The sequence below is a fragment of the Crocuta crocuta genome, unplaced genomic scaffold (assembly GCF_008692635.1).
Source record: "Crocuta crocuta isolate KB4526 unplaced genomic scaffold, BGI_CrCroc_1.0 scaffold415, whole genome shotgun sequence".
Lineage (NCBI taxonomy): Eukaryota > Metazoa > Chordata > Mammalia > Carnivora > Hyaenidae > Crocuta > Crocuta crocuta.
The window spans coordinates 967,203-986,514 of NW_027531525.1; the positions used below are offsets into that span (position 1 = coordinate 967,203).

The window sequence follows — 19,312 nt, forward strand, 5'->3', positions numbered from 1 at the left end:
TATATTTTTTTTTTCTTTATTTCTGTTTTCCCTGGAGGAGCTCAGGGTGGCCGAATCGTATTTATATGTGATTGTACCAAGGGACTCAGCCTCATGTAGCATGTACAGGGGTGCGATGCATACCGTAGTGACCCGCAGAGAGCCCCCCCGCCACTGACTTGTTCTGCATGTGTAGAGTCTCCCTTTTGCCTTCAGACCCACCTATCCCCCTTTCTCCCGCCCTGCAGCCCTGTTCCATGCAAGTTGCCAGTGGTCCCACCAGACAGTGGGACGTGGGACGATTCTGGCATGACGTCTTCAGAAAGAGGGGGATGGTATGACTTCACTGTAGGGATGATGCCTGTAGCTGTGGGAAGGTAAAAATCGTTGTGTGATTTCCGAACCAAAGGAATTTATGTTTTGTAACTTGGGTACGTTCTTTTGCATTTTGTTAAAGTATTAAATACAGGGTTTTTTTTTCCTGTTTGGGGTCTTATTGTCTCTTTTTATAACTATAATCAGGCCCTTCTCTCTGATAATGGTTCCAAGCTCCTCAAGATTCATCTCTCTTCCGGGGCGCCTGGGTCGCTTAGTGTGTTAAGCGTCCGACTTTCGCTTAGGTCATGATCTCGCGGTTTGTGGGTTCGAGCCCCGCGTCGGGCTCTGTGCTGACTGCCAGCTCAGAGCCTGGAGCCTGTTTCAGTCTGTGACTCTCTCTCTCTCTCTGGCCCTCCCCTGCTCATGCTGTCTCTCTCTCTCTCTCTCCTAGAAATAAATAAAACATTAAAAAAAAAAAAAGATTCATCTCCCTCCTGCGGAGGGGGCAGCTCCCTTCGTTAACTCTTTTCGGGAATGAGAAGCGATGGCCTTCTAACTCTCTGCCTCCTCGGCCTTTCATTTCTTGCTTCTTCTAGAACCCAGAACCCTCCTAATGACAGCTTTCCCAATCTGGCTTTTATGCTCGAAAAGTGAGGCCAAGATAGTCTTAAAACCAAAATATTTTTTACCGTTATCTTTTGTTTTTTGGTTTTGTTATTGTTGTTTTTTTGTTTGTTTTTTTTATTTTGTTTTGTTTAAAGAACAGCTTCCAGGGCGCCTGGGTGGCTTGGTCGGTCAGTTAAGGTCCAGCTCTTCATTTCGGCTCAGGTCATGATCTCACGGTTTGTCAGATGGAGCTGGTGTCTGGGCTCTGCACTGCCTGGGCAGAGCCTGCCTGGGATTCTCTCTCTCCCTCTCTCTCTGCCTCTCCCCTGCTTGCTCTCTCTTTCTCTCTCAAAATATTAAATTAAAAAAAAATAAAGAGCAGCTCCCAGAAGATGATACGGCGTTTGGAGGGGAAAACAAATTGCCTTCCTCGATTCCCCAAGACTAGCCATTCTAGAAAATGTTCTCTCCTCCCCAAAGCCCGCCCCCACATAGGCAGGGTTTTTCTTTGGGGCAAACCTGCTCCTTGGGAAGGGAAGCGAGGTGGCAAAACCTGTTTGAAGGCAAGGCTGCCTCCCTTCCCCCTCCCTTGCTGGAGGCAGGAGCATCTAGCAGTGAGCGTGAGAAGGCCAGAGTCCCGGTGGCCAGGACAGCCCGCTCTCGGACATCTGCGAGTGTTCCAGGAAGACAGACCAACGCGGGAAGATGGGAACCACACAAGATGTGGGAGGAAAGGCGTTAGACCTTGGGTAAGTACGATCCAGCTCGCTGGACTGGCAGCAAGCAGTGAATACTTTGGAGGGACTTTCCCAGCATCCAGCTCTGATCAGGGCAATTCTCGGCTTCCTGGACGAGACCCAGCTGCAAGAAAAGGAGTTTGCGGAGGAGTAGGGCAGCTTTAGGGAGGAAACGGGGACCTGGGGGTTTCAGGATAATTCCCTATCGTGTTGTGTCATAAAACTGCCTGTTGGGGCGCCTGGGTGGCTCAGTCCATCAGTTAAACGCCTGACTCTTGGATTCCCCTCGGATCATGATCTCATGGTTCGTGGGTTCAAGCCCTATGTCTGGCTCCTTGCTGATGGTACGGAGCCTGCTTGGGATTCTTTCTCTGTCCCTCTCCTCTCTCTCTCTCTCTCAAAATAAATAAACTTAAAGAAAAAAAAAGTCTGCCTGTTGTGTTTTCTCATGCCCCCTACCCAGAACAGCCCTCAGGAAAGCTGACCCGAAAAGATCTTTAGGTCCAGGTGCTCCTTCCCAGCAAATCTTCCTCCTTCCCTTCTTTCTCCGCCTCTCCACCCCTGACCACTCCCCAGCGAGGTGGAGGAAAGGCAGGCCTGATGAGGTGCCATCTTCCCCAGCTGTGCCTGGTGACAGCTGGGCAGGTCTGTCAGGTTCTGGCCAATTGGGATGTGGACTGTCTACCACTCGTGTAGGTGGGGCAGCGCCACAGAGTTACATAGGACCAGCTTTACATCCCACCCTTCCTGGGCTCCTAAAACCCTTCAGCGGGCATCTGTTTCCAGGAACATGTCTTCAGGAGACAAGACATCTGAGGGGTTAAGGCCCGTGCCCTGCTCTGTACCTTAATTACTGTTCATTCCCGGGTCTCCTATCTACGATCCACTTCCGTCAAGACATTGCCGAGTTTTTCTCACTATCACGTCTTCTCCCCGGGGACTCTTAGGGCCACGGAGAATGCTGAGGCAGTGGGGCCGGCAGCCCCCCTGAGCCTTGGGGAATTGGAGCTGAAGGAGGAGTGGCAGGATGAGGAATTCCCCAGGTGAGGACCGCGGCAGACGAACCTTGGGAAAAGGGAGGGATGCTCAGGAATGGAGGGCAGGGATGAGAAACGAGGGCTTGAAGGAAGGAGGGGGGAGAGGCAGAGGTGGTAAAATGGTGGAGGGGCGAGAGGTTTGATAAATTGATACCTGGCTCCATGTGGTTAACCTGCATTTAACCTCTCCCCTCTAGACTTCTTCCTGAGGAAGCTGACCCTTCTGAAGATCCTGAGGATCCCGAGAGAGCCTCCCAGGCAGGTTGGTAAATTAGACCATAGGCCTCGGGGCGCCCGGGGGGCTCAGTCAGTTGAGCATCGACTTCCATTCAGGTCATGGTCTCACGGCTTGTGAGTTCAAGCCCCGCATCAGGCGCGGTGTTGATGGCTCAGAGCCCCGAGCCTGCTTTGGATTCTGTGTCTCCCTTTTTCTCTGCCTCTCCCTACTTGTGCTCTGTGTCTGTCTTTCTCAAAAATAAATAAGCATTAAAAAAAAACCAAAAACGTAGGCCTCAAGTTCTTGATTCTAGGCCAGTCTGCTGCCCTCATCCCTTTACACTTCCACTTCTCTTTTCCCAGATGTCCCCTGTGTTAGTTCCTCTTTAGAATTTACCCCATATCCTCACTTCCATATACTGGAATTCCAACCTCCTCTGGCTAACACACACATACTTTTCTATTCTTTTCTCCTCTCTCCCAACCCCAGGTACGCCCAGCACTTTAGCCCTGTGTGGCCCACGCCCCATGCGTAAGCGTCTCTCTGCCCCAGAGCTGCAGCTGAATCTGACGACGGAACCCAGAGGCCATGGAGCTTCTGCCACTCACTCCGTACCTTCCTCTCTCGATGGCAGTTCTGACCTGGAGGTAGACGAATTGGAGACACCTTCAGACTCGGAGCAGCTGGACAGTGGACATGAATTTGAATGGGAAGGTGGGAAAGAAACCTGGGGCTCGAGCTGGTAGAAGTAGAAGCTAGAGTTAAAGAAGCTCAGGAAGGATTTAATTGGACTAAAGTTAGAAGCAATATGTGAGGACTGAGTGGTAAGGTCAGCGAAATTGCTTTCCTCAGAATAAAAAGCCTATAGATCCAACGCGAGAGTAGCCAGTAGAGGGACGGGGAGGGTCCTTTGTTTATTAAGGAAAATTTTATTGACTGACTGTTACATGCTATGACTGAGCAAGAACTGAATTATAAAGATGAGGATGATAGTCCTATCCTCAGGGGATTCTCTGTCTAGTAATGTACAAATAAGTGTAGTTAAGGATTATGGTCTACATATGTGTATAGGGCAGGGATGAGGACCAAGGTCAATTCCACCTGAGAGGCATTAGGAAAGACTTCACAGAGGAGGGGATTCTGAGCTGGTCTTTATCGGGTAGCTAGGGAGGCATTCTAGGAGGAAGAAACAAGTTGGGTAAGAACATGGCATGTTGGGGAATTCAAAGTAGTAAGCATCACTATTTTGATATGAAGCAAAACTTTGTTTCTTCTCTACTCATGACGCTCCCGACACCAAGTGTATATGGGTTTTTCCCATACCAACCAGTTCTCCAGACGTCCACACAGTGTCCCCACAGCATGGCCCTGGGCTTCAGACACCAATCACATGTCCAGGTTGTCACCTGAGCTTCTGAATCAGGGTACTGTGTTAAGTTGGCAAGAGTCAAATCACGGAGGTCCTTGCTACCCCACTGAGTTTAGATTTTATCCTGTAGGCAATGAGAAGTCACTGAATGCTTTTAATCAAGGGAGTAACACGATCAGATCTGATGGCTCTAAAGAGGCTAGAAACAACCTAAAGGTTCATTAGTAGAGTATGAAATCTAATACGGTGCATCCATACAATGGAATACTAAATACCAGGCAACCATTTTTTAAGATGAAGCAGCTGTTTCCCATTGCTAGGGAAGGATCATGCAGAAAAACTGGGTATAGTATATTGCCATTTGAATAAGAAAGGTAGGGTAGAAAGCAAAGCTTGTTGTAGGAAGGGCGTAGAGGGTGGAATGGACTAAACAGACCAGAGGCAAGGAGACCAGTTAAGAGGTTAGCACTAAGGCCAGGTGAGAAGTGCTAAGAACCTGAATCAGGACAGTAATAGTGAAAGAATAATAAGAGAATGTAATGGAGATAGTTGGAGAAAGATCTGGGGTACAGTTGGCTTGATGGCTGACAGAGAAGAAAATTTTGGATGACACCAGTTTTCTCTCTCAGGCAGCTAGATGGGTGGAGTCATCAAGAAAGGAAATATGGCCTGGGCGCCTGGGTGGCTCAGTTGGTTGAGCGTCTGACTTCAGGTCAGGTCATGATCTTGGGCCCATGAGTTCGAGCCCCACATCAGGTCCGCTGCTGTCCGCCTGTCAGCGCAGAGCCCACTTCAGATCATCTGTCCCTCTTTCTCTACCCCTCCTTTATTTGTGTGCTCCCAAAAAGGAAATATGGGAGAGAGGAGAAAAGAATGAGTTTGAATTCCGCTTGGGTCTGGTGACTTGAAGACGACAGAAAGACACAAACGAGAGATGTCCACTCTAAGCATTAGGGACATGGGCCCGGAGTTGGGAGAGAGGTGCGGCTTAGAGAGGCAAATTTGAAATCGTCACCTTACTGTGGTGATGGGAGACATGGGCAGAGATGTGCTCACCCGAGGAAGAGCATGGAAAGAAAGAATCCAGAAAAAAAATAACTACTACTGGCAAGGGCCATGGACCTACCATAGTGCAGGGTTACCTCAAGGCCAGTGTCTAGGGAAAACGTGAGGATCTTGAGTCACAGGAAAGAGAAACCAGCAAGCGGATGGATTGATTGGACAAACTCGGGCTGGAGTCCTGGAAAACACTGAGGAATGAGATGGTGGAGTAATCAGCTCCAGGAACCTGGGGAGGTTACATGACACTGAAGGTATGTGCTGTGCTTTAGGGACCCTTCCCATCCCTCTCTTTCAGATGATCTGCCCCGCGCAGAGGGACTGGGGGCCAGTGACGCAGCAGAAAGGCTGGGCCGGGGTTGTATGTGGGATGTGGCTGGAGAAGATGGTCGTCACTGGAGGGTGTTCCGAACAGGACAGCGGGAGCAGCGAGTGGACATGACTGTCATTGAGCCCTACAAGAAAGTCCTCTCTCATGGAGGTAATGACTACCAAAAGGGGAGGGGTAAGAACTATGACTTCCCGGATAAAATGCTGAAGTTGGAAACTCGGTGACTGGGTACAGAATCCTCCCTGTAACTCCCAGCGACCCTCAGAGTCCCTCCACCTAAGCAGACGTACCGTCTGTCAGTGTGTAGTTGTTGACGAATAGCCTGTCCCTTTGTCCTTGCCAGGTTACCATGGTGATGGCCTCAACGCTGTCATCGTCTTTGCTTCCTGTTATCTCCCCAGCAGCAGTGTCCCCAACTACACCTATGTCATGGAGCACTTGTTCAGGTGAGGCCCAAGCCCTGCAGGGCTCCAGGGTGGATGGTAGGGAGGGGAAAGCAAAAAAAGAAATGTGTGATGAGCAGCTCACTGCCGAGTCTACAGTAATGTTCCTCCCACACCGCGCGCCCCGAAGCGTGTACCTTCTTTGACGATTGTGTGTCCCCCAGGTATATGGTGGGCACTCTGGAGCTGCTGGTAGCTGAGAACTACCTGCTTGTCCACTTGAGTGGAGGCACGAGCAGGGCCCAGGTCCCAGCTCTGGGCTGGATCCGCCAATGTTACCACGCTCTGGACCGCCGGTGAGCCACGAGGCTGGGAGGGCGGCAAGTCTCTCTGCACCTGCTCTTTCCCTCTTCCCATTCTTCCTTCCTCCATGTAGTCCCTTCCTCTTTTCCTCGTCCCTCCACACCCCTTTCCAGGCCTCTCCGGTCTTCTGTCCTCACTCCAGAGTCAGGGAAACCTAGTTTCAGATCTTGCCTTTCCTATTTACCTGCCGTGTGACTTTGGGCAAGTCACTTCGCCTTGCGGGGATTCAGTTTCCTTCTCCGCAGAATGGCAACAAGAATGCCTTTGCCACTGGACACGTGTGGAAATCAAGTAAATCCGCGTAGCGGGTCGCCTGGCACCCAGAAGGGGCTCCCTTTTGTCACCATCTCTCCGTTTATTTCACTTCCCAGACAGCCACTGTCTGCCTCTCTTCTCTGCCTGTTTCCCTGACTTGTTTGTTTCGCGCGATGTTTCTTTTCAATGTTTCTTTTCCCCATCTTCCCTTTGCTCACTTTGTTCTTTCTTTTGGCCTCTTCTTTTTTTCTTCTCCTCCTCACGGTCTTCTTCCACCTGGAGTTCTGGCAGTTGTCCTCGTCACAGGGGGAGGGGGAAGGGGGGTCGCCAAGGCCTTTTGCAAGGGCAGGGCACAGGAGGGAGGGGGGCAGAGGCCGCTAGACTGAGGAGTTCCCACAAGACAGCTTCGTGAAACTGGGGAGCTTTGCGGGGCTAAACATGGTGGGCGGAGCTCAGACTGCAGGGGACTAGCTCCGACTGCCAGAGAAATCTAGAAACTGCAGAAGCGAAAGGGCAGAAGATTAGCTCCACCTGATTTTCTGGAACGAAGGTGGGAGAAGAGGACGACCTCCTCTTCTGTAGGCTCCGGAAAAACCTGAGCGCTCTGGTGGTTGTCCACGCGACCTGGTACGTGAAGGCTTTCCTGGCGCTGCTGCGACCCTTCATCAGGTACGAGCCTGGGGGACAAGGACCTGCTCCCGTTTTCAAAATCGCGATTAAGAAGCTCTCGCCCCCACCCTGACTCTTCCTAGCCTTCCCCGCACCGTATTTGTCACATTTCCCTTTGTAAGCCTCTCCAGGAGCCCCGTTCCCAGCACAACACATGCTTGGTTTATCCTCTCTTTTCAGTTCCAAGTTCACACGAAAGATCCGTTTTCTGAACAGCCTGGGAGAGCTGGCCCAACTCATCTCCTTGGATCAGGTTCACATCCCTGAAGCTGTCAGACAGTGAGTTCTGAGCTTAAGGATAAAGGTTCGGGGTGGGATGTATAAAGCCAATTCCCACTTTCTTAATGCCTCCGGGGAGATGCAGGGGAACTAAAAAAAACCCGATACATATAAGTGCTGAGGCATCAGAGCATAAAGGAATGTTCACAGCGCCGAATTTAGAGGAGATTGAGATCTCCCCAAGAGGTCAAGAAGGGATAGGTTGGCAATTAAGAGGAGAAAACATGCGGTGGCCGGAGGTCCGAGGGAACTAAGGAGCCTAATGACCACCGGCTCATAGTGCTCTGGTTTCTCTCTCCAAACCAGTGAGTAAAATCCAGGTCCCGCTCCTGTACCGCTTTTTTGTTTTTCTCTCTCTCCTAGGTTGGACCGGGATCTCCATGGCTCAGGAGGGACCTAGCCTAAGACAGGAACCCAGGACCCTGATTAGAACCAAGCAAAGATATCCATCTGCCTGTGTCCTACCCCTGAAACATCCGACCCCCTCATCCTCAATCCCAGTGCCACTGGACGTTCACCTGTCATTCCTCTCATAACCCTGCCTTCAAAGCGGGGCTCCGAGGCCCGCCACCTGATCTGCCCGGGGAACCATCACTTCAGCTATAGGGGTGCATGTAGGGGTGTCTTGTGCGGGAAAGGGCGAGGCTATGGGTAAGTTAGTCCTGCTGGAGCTGCAGAACCGTCGGCACAGAACTGCGTCTCTCTGAGTGTCTCTTTCCTCCCATGTAAAGNCTAGATATTGAAGAACTGCTGCTTCCTTCCCTGTGCCGCCCGCTGCCTGTGAGCCTGGGAAGGAGTGCTGTCAAAGCCAGTCGTTGCGTCCTCTGGAGTCAGTCCAGCTCTGTGGTCGTCAATAAACTGCCCTTCGAGATTTCAGCCCCGCTGCGAGGAAGTGCACTGCTTGCCCGGGGCCTTACATCACAATGCGTCTGTTGCTTCGGGCTCATTCTGGCTGCAGAGGCTCCGGGGTGTTTAGCTGAGCCCTGGGGGCTGCTGAGCCGAGAGGGCCTGGGGGAGGGGCGTGGCGCGCGGCAGGAGCCCCACGGGCCTCGGTTCCAACGACCCGAGAGTGGGAGGGAGGGAGAAGGTAGGAGGCCCGGCCTCCTGCGCTGGCCTCCTTCTCAGCCGCACGCTGCCGGGGCCCCATGGTCCCCGCCGCCAGCGCGCTGCTATGGGCCCTGCTGCTGAGTCTGGGGCCCCGGGCGGCGGGGGCCCGAGGCCTGACTGCTACCGAGACGCAGCGGGTCAGTTTCCACGTCGGGGTCCCTATGTCCCGCAACTACCGAACTTCCCTCCGGACCGGGGCTCCCAAGAAGATGAGGGTGACAATGGAGGATGAGGATGACCTCGTGGCCAGTGCTGACCGCCTGGCAAGCCCGGCCGCCACCGAGCTCTTGGCCTCCACGGTGGCTACCGGCGTCCGTAAGTCGATTGTGTCGTCGCCGGAGGAGGATGAGTCTTTGGAAGAGGGCGTTGTGATTAACGCCAGGAAGAATAACGTGAGCGGAGGGGCGCTCAGAGCGACTTCCAACACAGTGAGGATGCCCAGCCCCAGATTTAAAGCTAACACTCAGGAGCCTGAGATCAGGATGTCTTCTTCGGACCAGCCGGCCTCCACCTGGACGTCGGCTGAGGACACCGCTCACCCCTACAGTAGCCAGTGGTCAACAGCAGGCTCCACCCCAAGTCGGTGGCCACACCCCTCGCCAACAGCCATGCCCCCACCCGAGGATCTGCAGCTGGTGCTCATGCCCTGGGGCCCATGGCACTGCCATTGCAGGTCTGGCACCATGAGCCGGTCCAGGGCAGGGAAGCTGCAGGGTCTTTCGGGGCGACTTCGCGTTGGGGCGCTCAGCCAACTACGCACAGAGCACCGGCCTTGCACCTACCAGCAATGTCCCTGCAACCGGCTCCGGGAGGAGTGCCCCCTGGACACCAGTCTCTGTTCTGACACCAGCTGCACCACTCAGACCACCACCACCGCCGCCACCACCACCACCACCACCTCTCCCATACCCCCCCTCAGCGACAGGCTCAGACCCGCAACCCTCTTCTTCCTTGGCCCCAGCCCCAGCCCCAGTCCGGCCCTCGCTTTTTGGAGACGAGTCAGGATGGGGCTAGAGGATATTTGGAACAGTCTGTCTTCAGTGTTCACAGAGATGCAACCAGTAAGTAAGTGTTTGGAGATAGCCAGGATCTTGGTTGATGAGAAGTCCTGATAGCCAAAATCCCGTTGCTGAACCAGCCAGGTGCTTGCATGAAGTGTTATCCGTTTGGTCATTGAATCATAATACACTAGTCATTCACATTATTGTTAGCCGTTGACGCCGCTTATTTCTTGAGCAACTGCTGGTTGCCTAATGGGCAACATGTATTTATTATTGGTCATTAGAGGATTATTGACCAAATTGTGAAGACTATAAATATATCGACAACTCTTGATGCAGACAATAGATATGGAAGACATAGTTCTCAGCTCATTAATGCAGTTTATTAGTAACAATAGCTCATATGTAAGGTCTTACTACGTGCGCTTTACCAGGATCAATCCTCATGATGCTGTGAGGTATAATTCCCACTTTACGTTTTTTAAATTTTTTTTTAATTTTTAATGTTTATTTATTATTGAGAGACAGAGCATGAGCATGGGAGGGGCAGAAAGAGGGGGAGACACAGAATCTGAAGCAGGCTCCAGGCTCTGAGCTGGCAGTCAGCACAGAGCCCGATGCGGGGCTTGAACCCACGAACCGCGAGATCATGACCTAAGTGAAAGTCGGACGCTTAACCGACTAAGCCACCCAGGCGCCCCCACTTTTTAAAAAAATTTTTAATGTTTTATTTCTCAGAGAGAGAGAGAGAGAGAATGTGGGCAGGAGAGGGTCAGAGAGAGAGGGAGACAGAATCTGAAACAGGTTCCATGCTCTGAGCTAGCTGTCAGCACAGAGTCCGATGCGGGGCTTGAACCCATGGACCGTGAGACCATGACCTGAGCTGAAGTCGGATACTTAACCGACTGAGCCACCCAGGTGCCCCTCATACTCACTTTATAGATGAAGTGGGGGGCACTGACACCAGAGCCAATGCCCTTAACCAGCACTGTCCCAACTGGGATTATTTCCAGTAACTTAAGTAAAGAATTCTTCAGGAAGGATAGTCCTCTGCTTTATCAAATGAACTACCAAAGGTTCTGATTGACCCGATAAAATATTCTCAGTTCATAGGCTCAGGACCTTTGGGGCAGAGAGGAAGCATGATGAAATAGCATATGTATGGTCAGTCATTTTGCCAGTTTGTTTTTGTCTTCCTTCCTGGGTATCCAATACCATCGATTCAATATAAAGAAGCCTAAATAGGGGCCAGTAGCATTGAGGGAATGAGGGCTTACGGGGAGGGAGATGAAGCAAGGAAGGGACAAGAATATAGATGTGGTTATAATACTTCCCCTCCTCTCTTTTGTTTCCTCACCCAGATAGAGAGAAACCGCAGGTAATGGCCACTTCATCCACAAGAGAAGGTGTCAGCATCTCCACCTCCCTACCCTTCCAGTCCCAGAATCTCCTGGATATTTTTAGTACAGAAAAACAAAACTAGAAAAATCATTGTTTGGTCTTGTGTCTTTTTACAGAGGTATCTTGAGGGTAGAGACCAGAAATCTCTTCAACCTTAAAACCAACTGTGTAGCTGACACCATGGGGCCTGCCTTCCCTTGTCTCCGGCCTATTCCATCCCTCTCCTCCTCCCGCCCCCCAGGATGAAATGTTGAGGTTGCTCCTCTTCCTCCTTTCTGAAGTCGTTTTTTTGTTGTTGTTTTTTTTAATTTATTTCTAGGAGAGAGAGAGAGAGAGAGACAGCGTGAGCAGGGGAGGGTCAGAGAGAGAGGGAGACACAGACTCTGAAATAGGCTCCAGGCTCTGAGCTGGCAGTCAGCACAGAGCCCGACGCGGGGCCCGAACCCATGAACCCCGAGATCATGACCTAAGCGAAAGTCGGACGCTTAACCGACTAAGCCACCCAGGCGCCCCTGAAGTCGTTTTTAAGCTAGTGGTTCTTTGGAGACGGAAAAATCTCAGATGAAAGCCAGGACGAAGGAACAGGAAGAACGAGGAGGTGAGCTCTTGGCAGAGAATGGTGGTCTTCTTGCCTTCACAGTACTTGGCCTTCTCTCCTTGGAAAAGGGTGACGTTGGCACAGAATTCCATGCTGGCTACTTTCTAGGAGTTACATCAACTGCATCTATCCCTTGACCCCCTCTCCCCCACACACACACCTGTAGTGATCACTCTGCGACTCTGTTGCTTAAACATTTTTTATTTGAAAAATGTATTTAAAAGTCCAACACATTTTTAATATAAATTATGACTCTTGAACCCATTGCCATCACTCTTAAATACTGTTAAAGTGATGGTAGCATACATATTAGAAAAGGTAGCTAAAGGCGAGAGAACACCAAAGACGACTTTGTCCAAAGAAAAGACATCAGAATAAGGCTAAAGACCAGGGTGACCAAAGAGTCCATGCACCCCCCATCTTTCCACCCTATCCTGTTAGGGTTTGAGTGTGATCTGCAGGCCATTAAGCTACTTTAGGACACAATGAGCTACTTTCAGAACAACTAGCTAGATTCGAACAGTAAATCGGGAATGTATGACTGATCTTGGACCCTGAAAAGTGGCAGGAAATACACTGAAATGGAGACACAATTAGAACCCGTCACTAGAGGAGGGACAACCTGGACGGATGGTGGAGGCAGCAGGGTGGACCCCAGTTCCCACAGTCCTGCCCTGTCACCATCAGACAGGATGCTGCTAATTACTGAGCTAATGAGAGACCCCACCCTCTCAGCCTCCCAACAGGTAGAAGCCCACCGGTTTTGACCTGCCTTCCTACCCACCCTGCAAGGAAGGGGCCAGAAGAAAAAACACCTGAGAAAACAAACTGCCTGAAGGCCCTGTTCCTGCATTGTTTTCCCACCAAACGCAGACTCCAGCCAGGTGGGGGGTGGGACCTGGTCTTCAGACAAAACTCCCTGAGTCTTATTTGTGTCTGGGTCTAGGACTGGGGCACAGAAATAGACCTTAAAGTTTGCAGAGGATACACCGGGGTGTCCGTGGCATTCTCTTCTGCTTTTTCTCCCTCTCTTCCCCAATCTCACTAAACCCCGTTCCCGAGTCCACACCGTAGGAGCCCCTTCTCCACAGACAAGAATGGAGAAGCGGATAACGCATCCACCGGGGACGCGAACCCGTGCGAGCAGAGCCCCACACTGAATAAGGAGCCTGTGGAGAGGTTCTATGTGGCCCGTGGAGCCTGGCGCAGGCTGAGGATGAATAGTGAAATTGGAGGAGGGCGAGGAAAACACTCGAAAGAGAAATAAATACCTGGACTCTCGAGCAGTGGCCCTCAACTAGGGGTGGTTTTGTCCCCAAGGAGACATTTGGCAATAATCTGGAGAGTCTGGGTTATCCTAACTAGGGTGGGCCAGATAGGCTACAACATGTCCTATGATGCACAGGACGGTCCCCCATTACAAAGAATTACCCAACCCAAGGTCAGAAGCTCCTGGGTCGAGAGTGCACTGGAGGTGTCCCCCGCTCCCCCGCGGCGAGGACCTTAAGATCCTTAAAGTTACAGATGATGGTTTTCAACCACCCACCCCTCCCGTCCTCAGTGGTTCGGAGGTCCGCTCAGAGACCTACCTCCTAGTTTTGCAACGTTCCGGATTTCTCTCCAGATCCCTCTTTCTCCTCACCTGGGCCAGCAGGGAGATTGGCAGAGGGCAGGCAAGGTCCCCAAGAGTTAAATGGAATACCATCAGGTTAAAAGATCCACCTGTTACCTAGGTCTTAATCACTGAGAAACAATAAGGTTCCTGGCAGGGATGGGGTCAGGGGTAGAGGTAGTAGAAGGAGGGAGGTCATTAAGAGAACTCATCTTAAATTAAATTTTTAATTAAAGGAAGAAAGATGGATGTTGGGGGAACTCACCATGCGACAGACACAGGGTTAGAGGCCTAACTAGAGCAAGACCCTGGTAGTTGCAGAGAGATACTGAAGGACTGTGAGCTTCAAGTCTGAGATCTAGAGAGAAAGAGTAGACTAGGCAGCGGTCACCCTCCCCCCCGCCTCCTGCTCGACGTCTGCTTCAGTTCATTCCAGGAGGAAGAAGAAGGGCAGGGAGGTAAGGAGAGCTTCCCAGCAAAGCCGGCTTCAGCTTTGGGAATCTCACTCACCTACCCCGTTTAAGGAGTTCCAGGTTAAGAGTTTAAAACAGATGGCACCTTGACCGTCATTCAGGAGAAGGGAACTCATCCCGGGTTCCCAAAGAGCTCCTATCTCAGATCTGAGTGTGTCCAAGGGCTTCCGCTGAGCTCCTCTGGCCAACCAGTAGTCACTTGGTCAGTCCTGTGGCCTTGACCCCATCTCCAGGAGGGGCTCTAGCCAGAGGGAATAGAGGGAGTCCAGCCCCCAAGCCTCCCGAGGCACTGATAGGCAGATAGGGAAAAGAGGGGCCCTGGGGTCACTGGTTCTAGGAGGGGGCAGCATCTTTTCCGAGCTGGACATGGAGTGGAGGCTTCAGACAGCAGAACCTGATTTAAAAAGAAATTGAAGGAAGATTAGCCTCAAGGGAAACTGAGGCCTTGGGGAGAAGGCACCCCCTACTGTTGACTGGGTTATTTCCACAATGTGCTCTTCCTCTTGCTTTCTAGCTGTCTGCACCTCCCTGTCTCTCTGCCCTTCCGGGTCCTCCCGTCTTGACTCCTCCATTTTAATTCTCCCTCCTCTCACCTCCCATTCTCGCAGGGGATGGGGGTTCTGAAGCAGGCCACGAGGGTGTGTTGGCAGGGGTTGGGGGTGCTGGGTGGGCATCTCTCACCACTCACCATTTCTGGTGGAGCTACAAGCCCCTGGAATTGCTCCACGGCCTGTCGCGGTTTCCCTTGGACCTCATCTGCTCTTGGACAGCACCTGTCTGTGGGAAGCACACGTGAGACTCCCGTCCTAAGTCTCAATCTCACACAGTAAGTGACCTCCGCTCCCCTCCCTGCCACCCCCGCNTGGGCCCCCCCCCAAAAAAGATCAATCCGAAAAGGTTAAAACCAACCACCATTCTTCCAAGGGACGTTTCAATGTCTCCCTTCATACTGACTTTCATGAGGATGAGATCAAATGGGTCTTTTACTAAGAAGCCTCCCTCACAAAGGACTCTCTCATATTCAGCTGAGTTTCACAATTGGTGAAAAGACTCCTTCACCATCTCCAGGCCTATTCCCCTTGTTCCAAGAGCAGGAAAGTGTATTAGACACTATTTAGGACGGGAGGACTCAGTCTCTTTCCTGTCCCAACACACCCGGCCGCGCTATGACTTACTATTAATTCTTAAGTAATAGAAGGGCTCTGGTTTTGGGAAAAAGCCCTCCAAGTAACTCTTGAGTCATATATATCCGTCGCCCCAATGAAGAAAGATTTACTAATTGTCGCCCATCCAAGTACTAGCCAGGCTTGACCCTGCTTAGCTTCTGAGATCTGACGAGATCGGGCACGTTCAGGGTGGTACGGCCATAGACAAAGATTTACTAATTGTAAAAATGAGGCAGCCTAGGTGAGAAACTGAAATGCACGGTCTCGGGTTTATGCAGCTGGTGACCAGAACTGGAACCCTCTTACCCCCCACTGGCTATTCACTATGTCCCCCCACTTAAACTTCAAACAAGGGGAATGGTTCCAGGCCACAGTCCCACGTCAGCCCCTCCCCATTCCCTGGTTACCATGGCAAGTCCGTCTCCGGCCCCCATCTCCCCAGAGCCAATGTGAGTCAGGTGGACAAAATTCATCGGTTCCCCGATCATGGTCCTGTCAATTCGTCTCCTCTTCTTCTTCTGCTTAGAGAAGACAGCGGGGTTAGGTCTGAAGCCCCCTCTTCCACCCAGAGCGCAGCAAAACCGCTAAAGGAAGAGCTAAGGGCCTGATGAGCCAGATTACGTGGCATTAGAGCAGGGAAGTCACAAAGGTCTAATAAGACGGACGCAGAGGGGATGCAGGCAGGGCGGTGAGGACAGGGGCCTGCACAGCAAGCACCAGGCAAAGAAAGGACATTATCTAAGTCACCTCTGGCTGATGAGACAACAATGGGGGGAAACTGACAGGTACGAAGCTCCACCTACAACCCCGCCAACTCAGAAGGGACAGAAAGAGGAAGTGACAGCTAGGACTCCTCAGTTCCTCCAGCTCCCTCCCAGCCCCCCTGTACCCCATGTACACACCTGCCTGGCCAGACAGACTGCCGTGACAGAGAGGGCAGCAGGCAGGGTGCTTTCTGAGTGGCGTGTGTGCCTCACAGGACCCGGTAATTGACTTTGTGTGTGTGCTGGGTGGGGGTGGGTGCGGGGACTCACCGGCTGGGGTTTCTCTACCACGCAGCAGCCTAGTTTGTGCCAAAATTCACTCATGTTCCCTGACGGTTCCAGTTTCACTCCTCTGCCTGAGGCCCCAGAGGGCGCTTACTCTGGTGCCTTGAACGCCCACTCCTTGGTGTCCTCGGGCGTTCAGGACAGGACACCGCTCAGCTGCACAGGGCTAGAGACGGCGAACTCCGTGGTACCCTTGGCTGGGCGGTGAAGGTCAGCGTCTCAGACCCTGAGGGCCTGGCAGGACCAGACTGGGGGGGGTGGGCGGGCAGCCACAAGGTTATGTCTTCCTCAGATCCAGGAACCTGGATGAACGGAGAGTAAAGAGAGGAGAAAGTTGGTGAGAAAAACTCTACCACTACCCTCTCCTGGAGAAGCCTCCCTCCCGATGAGCCCAGGTCTCCTTGTTCGCCCTTAAAGGCCCTCATCCTGCACCCAACACTAACCTCTCCAAACACAGGAAGCCCACAGCTGGACTCCCGGAGAAGGGGAAAGAACCATGAGGGAGCTCGGTTGAGGAGCAGAGATGCTGGAGCCAAGGGAGAGGAAGGGGATAGAAGCATTTAGGGTGCAGATGGGAGGGGCCAGGGGACAGTAGCAGGAATGAGCAGTCTGGGGGTGCTACGAGCCCCTCCTCCCTTCTCCCTGGGTTCAGGGCAGAAGGGGAGGGGCGGTGAAGTGACCTTGAAGAGGAAATGGTGGTTTTTTGTTCTCACAAACAGGGCCTCCACCCATGTCCCTCCCCTTTTCCTTACCTTACTCTGAACATCTAGATTTTCTTTAAGACCAAGAAAGGCCCTGACTGCCCAGGCTGTCGGTGTGTAACTGCCGCAGGCTGGACCTCAGGAGAAACTTTCTACAGCAAGGAGTTTCTTTCCTCTCTAATCCCTGCCCTTGTTCCTCCTCATTTCCTTCAACTGAGATCCAACCTCTCCTAGAAGCCATTTACCAGTTCCTTTATTACTTGACCTTGAGGTCTTTCCCGAAGGCTGTGTCCGCAGTACTCCCTTGTGTGCGCCTCTGTGTACAGACTATCTGTGCACCGGCTGTAGGGACCTATGTGCCAGGCATCTTCTGTCCCACAAGGCATCTTCCCCAGCTCCCCACCCTCTTCACATGTCCCATCGTGCCACTCTGGTCTGCCTCACACCCCGCAGGGCCCAGGCCTCCCCACCTGCCTCCTCTTCTCACGCTGTGACCTGTTCTCTCCTCCCTCCTCTCCACTTCCATTCCCGAGCTTCATCAGCCAACCAGACATGAGGAACTTTCCAGTAGCGTTAGTGTCCAGGGAAGAACTTCCTGCCCTTTTTCGCTCACTGCCGGCCAGGCTAGGGCACAGCTGGGTTTCCCCTGTGCTCACCGCACTTTCCCAGTCCTGTGATACACGCAGCCTCAAAGGCTCCAAACAGGGCTGGTCAGGAGCATTACCCTCTAGCAGGAACAAGAATGTCCCGCTCCTCCACGGCTAGAACCCCGATGCTCTGCACCCTACGCTGATCTAACAACTGAGAGGATTTTCTAAAATAGCTTCGGGAGGAGATCTCACGAAGAACACAGAGCTACGGCTTGTAGGGGAGAGAAAGAACCAGGAGCCTGGGCTTTACTTCCCTTCCTACCACTGGAGGGGAGGAGTAGTGGGACAGGGAGGAAGTCAGAACACAGCTGTCCAGAGAGGGGAGCTGTGGGCAGTGGGGAAGTCAGTCAGTCACAAGGCTTGTCGCAATGGTGGCGGCGGCAGCGGGTGGTGAGGGCTGCAGGCGGGGGGGATGAAGAAAACAATGGAGAATCAGAGGAAACCCCCGATCCCACCAGACAGGCTGTAGAGAGAGTGGACTCTCTCCCAACGCCCAGCTGAGCGGACAGAAGTGGAGGGTGGGAGGGAAGAGGGGCGGAGAGGGGGGGAAGGGAAGGGGGCAGTGGAGAGAACAAGGACGTTTCTGTTCCCTTTCCAGGGAGCAGGCCAGAGCTGGATAGAGGGAAAGCATGTGTGTAGGACTTGGCACGAAAGGGCCAACGATGATGAGAAGTGACCAGGAAATTCCATTCCCCAGGACACAGAACATAAGGGTTTCTGACACTTGGCAGCACCGTCCGAGCGTGGAGAAGGGTGGGCAGGGTGAATGTGGGGGCGGCGAGGGGGTACAGGCCAGAGAAGGAAGTAAGAGCAACGGGCCGCCACTGTCCTCGAAAATATCTAGATGTGAGTGGGGTGAGGAAAAACGAAGTACTGAGCTGGTAAGCCCAGAAGGAGGAGCCACCTGCATTCACTGCCCACTACCTTTACCCCCACCCCCGTGGAGGGGAAGGGGCTAGGAAAACAGCAGGAGGAATCAGGATCAGACTGTGTAAGTCCACATCCTGACAGCCAAGTAGCACTGAGGACTGGGCCCGAGTCCCGAATAGGAAGGGTGAAATACGGAGCTAAGAGACACCAAGGTCACACACTAGGGCTAAGGAGCTTCCAAACTATTGGGGGAGTGAGCAGGAGGAGGGATGGGAGACAGGTTCCAGAGGGAAAGGATGTACAGAGGTAGTTCCGCGGTCCTGGTCTAGCCCCAAACCGGTTCTCCCGGTCCCGCTGCCTTCAGCCCCAAGGCCTCCAACCCGCTGCCTAACAAGCCTTCACAAGAAGCAGCTGGAGAAGGAGAAAGAGAAAGAGAATTGAGGGAATGGAGTGGGCAATTCTGGCTGTAAGCCCGGGGCTGCAGCTGGTTCCCTGTGGGGACCTCGGCAGGCGACAGGCGCAGGGCTGCGGAGGGGCTCCGGGGCTCTCCGGCGTAGAGGGAACCGCGCCCTTCAGTCAAATGACAGGCATCGGCCCCAGTACCAATCGGGCCCTTCCCGAGAAGGGTCGGGGGGGAGGGGGCTTACTCGGAACCAGCAGAGCTAGGCCCAAAGCTCCCTCCCCAGGACGCTGAGTCCCAAGGACTGCATTTCTGCCTCCTCCCCAGCTCTACCCAGAAATCCTCTGCTCCTCCCAACGCCGAACTAGGACTGGGCCCCCGCTGTGAATTTTTCGGGCTCTGGCTCTGTCCCGCGTGGCTGCTTCGGTCTCAGGCTCAGCCGTTCCAGGCCCCCAGCTGTGCTTCACTCTGTCCTGCACACCCCGCCACCGAGGTCAGTGAGTCTCGGGGGGGGACTTCATCCCCCTCTAGCCTCCCCACCTTGGTCCCTCCCGGCCCTCTACTCTTGAGCGGCCACGGCCTGCGCCCCGCACGGGCGTGGATGGAAGCTGTTACTCCAGGAACGCACCCCCGTTCCCACCAACCCAGCATCTCCCCGGCCTCCCTCCTCCCCCACCCCCCG

The 19,312-nt window shown here is 53.0% G+C and overlaps 4 protein-coding genes across 6 annotated transcripts in view; 3 read left to right on the forward strand and 1 right to left on the reverse strand.

Moving 5' to 3' along the window:
- Window positions 1–2,899: 2,899 nt before the first annotated feature.
- BNIPL (BCL2 interacting protein like) lies at window positions 2,900–8,308 on the forward strand. The gene is made up of 8 exons (XM_077772640.1): window positions 2,900–2,939; window positions 3,384–3,608; window positions 5,621–5,803; window positions 5,997–6,099; window positions 6,261–6,392; window positions 7,237–7,323; window positions 7,504–7,602; window positions 7,966–8,308. The coding sequence occupies exons 2-8, from the start codon at window positions 3,422–3,424 to the stop codon at window positions 8,000–8,002; spliced, it is 828 nt and encodes a 275-aa protein (XP_077628766.1). The 5' UTR covers window positions 2,900–2,939; window positions 3,384–3,421; the 3' UTR covers window positions 8,003–8,308.
- Window positions 8,309–8,340: 32 nt separating this feature from the next.
- On the forward strand, window positions 8,341–11,201 carry CUNH1orf56 (chromosome unknown C1orf56 homolog). 2 transcript variants are annotated; one of them, XM_077772645.1, is made up of 2 exons: window positions 8,341–9,774; window positions 11,072–11,201. In XM_077772645.1, exons 1-2 carry the CDS (start codon window positions 8,748–8,750, stop codon window positions 11,191–11,193), a joined length of 1,149 nt encoding a protein of 382 aa, XP_077628771.1. In that variant the 5' UTR covers window positions 8,341–8,747; the 3' UTR covers window positions 11,194–11,201. The 2 variants fall into 2 exon arrangements, with proteins under 2 accessions (XP_077628771.1, XP_077628772.1); XM_077772646.1 differs by having other exon boundaries at window positions 8,341–9,770.
- Window positions 11,202–11,894: 693 nt separating this feature from the next.
- CDC42SE1 (CDC42 small effector 1) lies at window positions 11,895–16,303 on the reverse strand. The gene is made up of 4 exons (XM_077772652.1): window positions 15,995–16,303; window positions 15,368–15,478; window positions 14,483–14,571; window positions 11,895–14,188 (listed from the first exon to the last, which is right to left on the reverse strand). Exons 1-3 carry the CDS (start codon window positions 16,046–16,048, stop codon window positions 14,497–14,499), a joined length of 240 nt encoding a protein of 79 aa, XP_077628778.1. The 5' UTR covers window positions 16,049–16,303; the 3' UTR covers window positions 11,895–14,188; window positions 14,483–14,496.
- MLLT11 (MLLT11 transcription factor 7 cofactor) overlaps window positions 15,789–19,312 on the forward strand; it is an 11,091-nt gene continuing 7,567 nt past the window's right edge. The window contains exons 1-2 of one of the 2 annotated variants that reach the window (XM_077772647.1): window positions 15,789–15,945; window positions 18,958–19,123. The gene's annotated coding sequence lies outside the window, so the exon portion shown is untranslated. Of the gene's footprint in view, window positions 15,946–18,869; window positions 19,124–19,312 lie in introns of those variants that run through there. The other variant, XM_077772648.1, reaches the window with a different exon arrangement.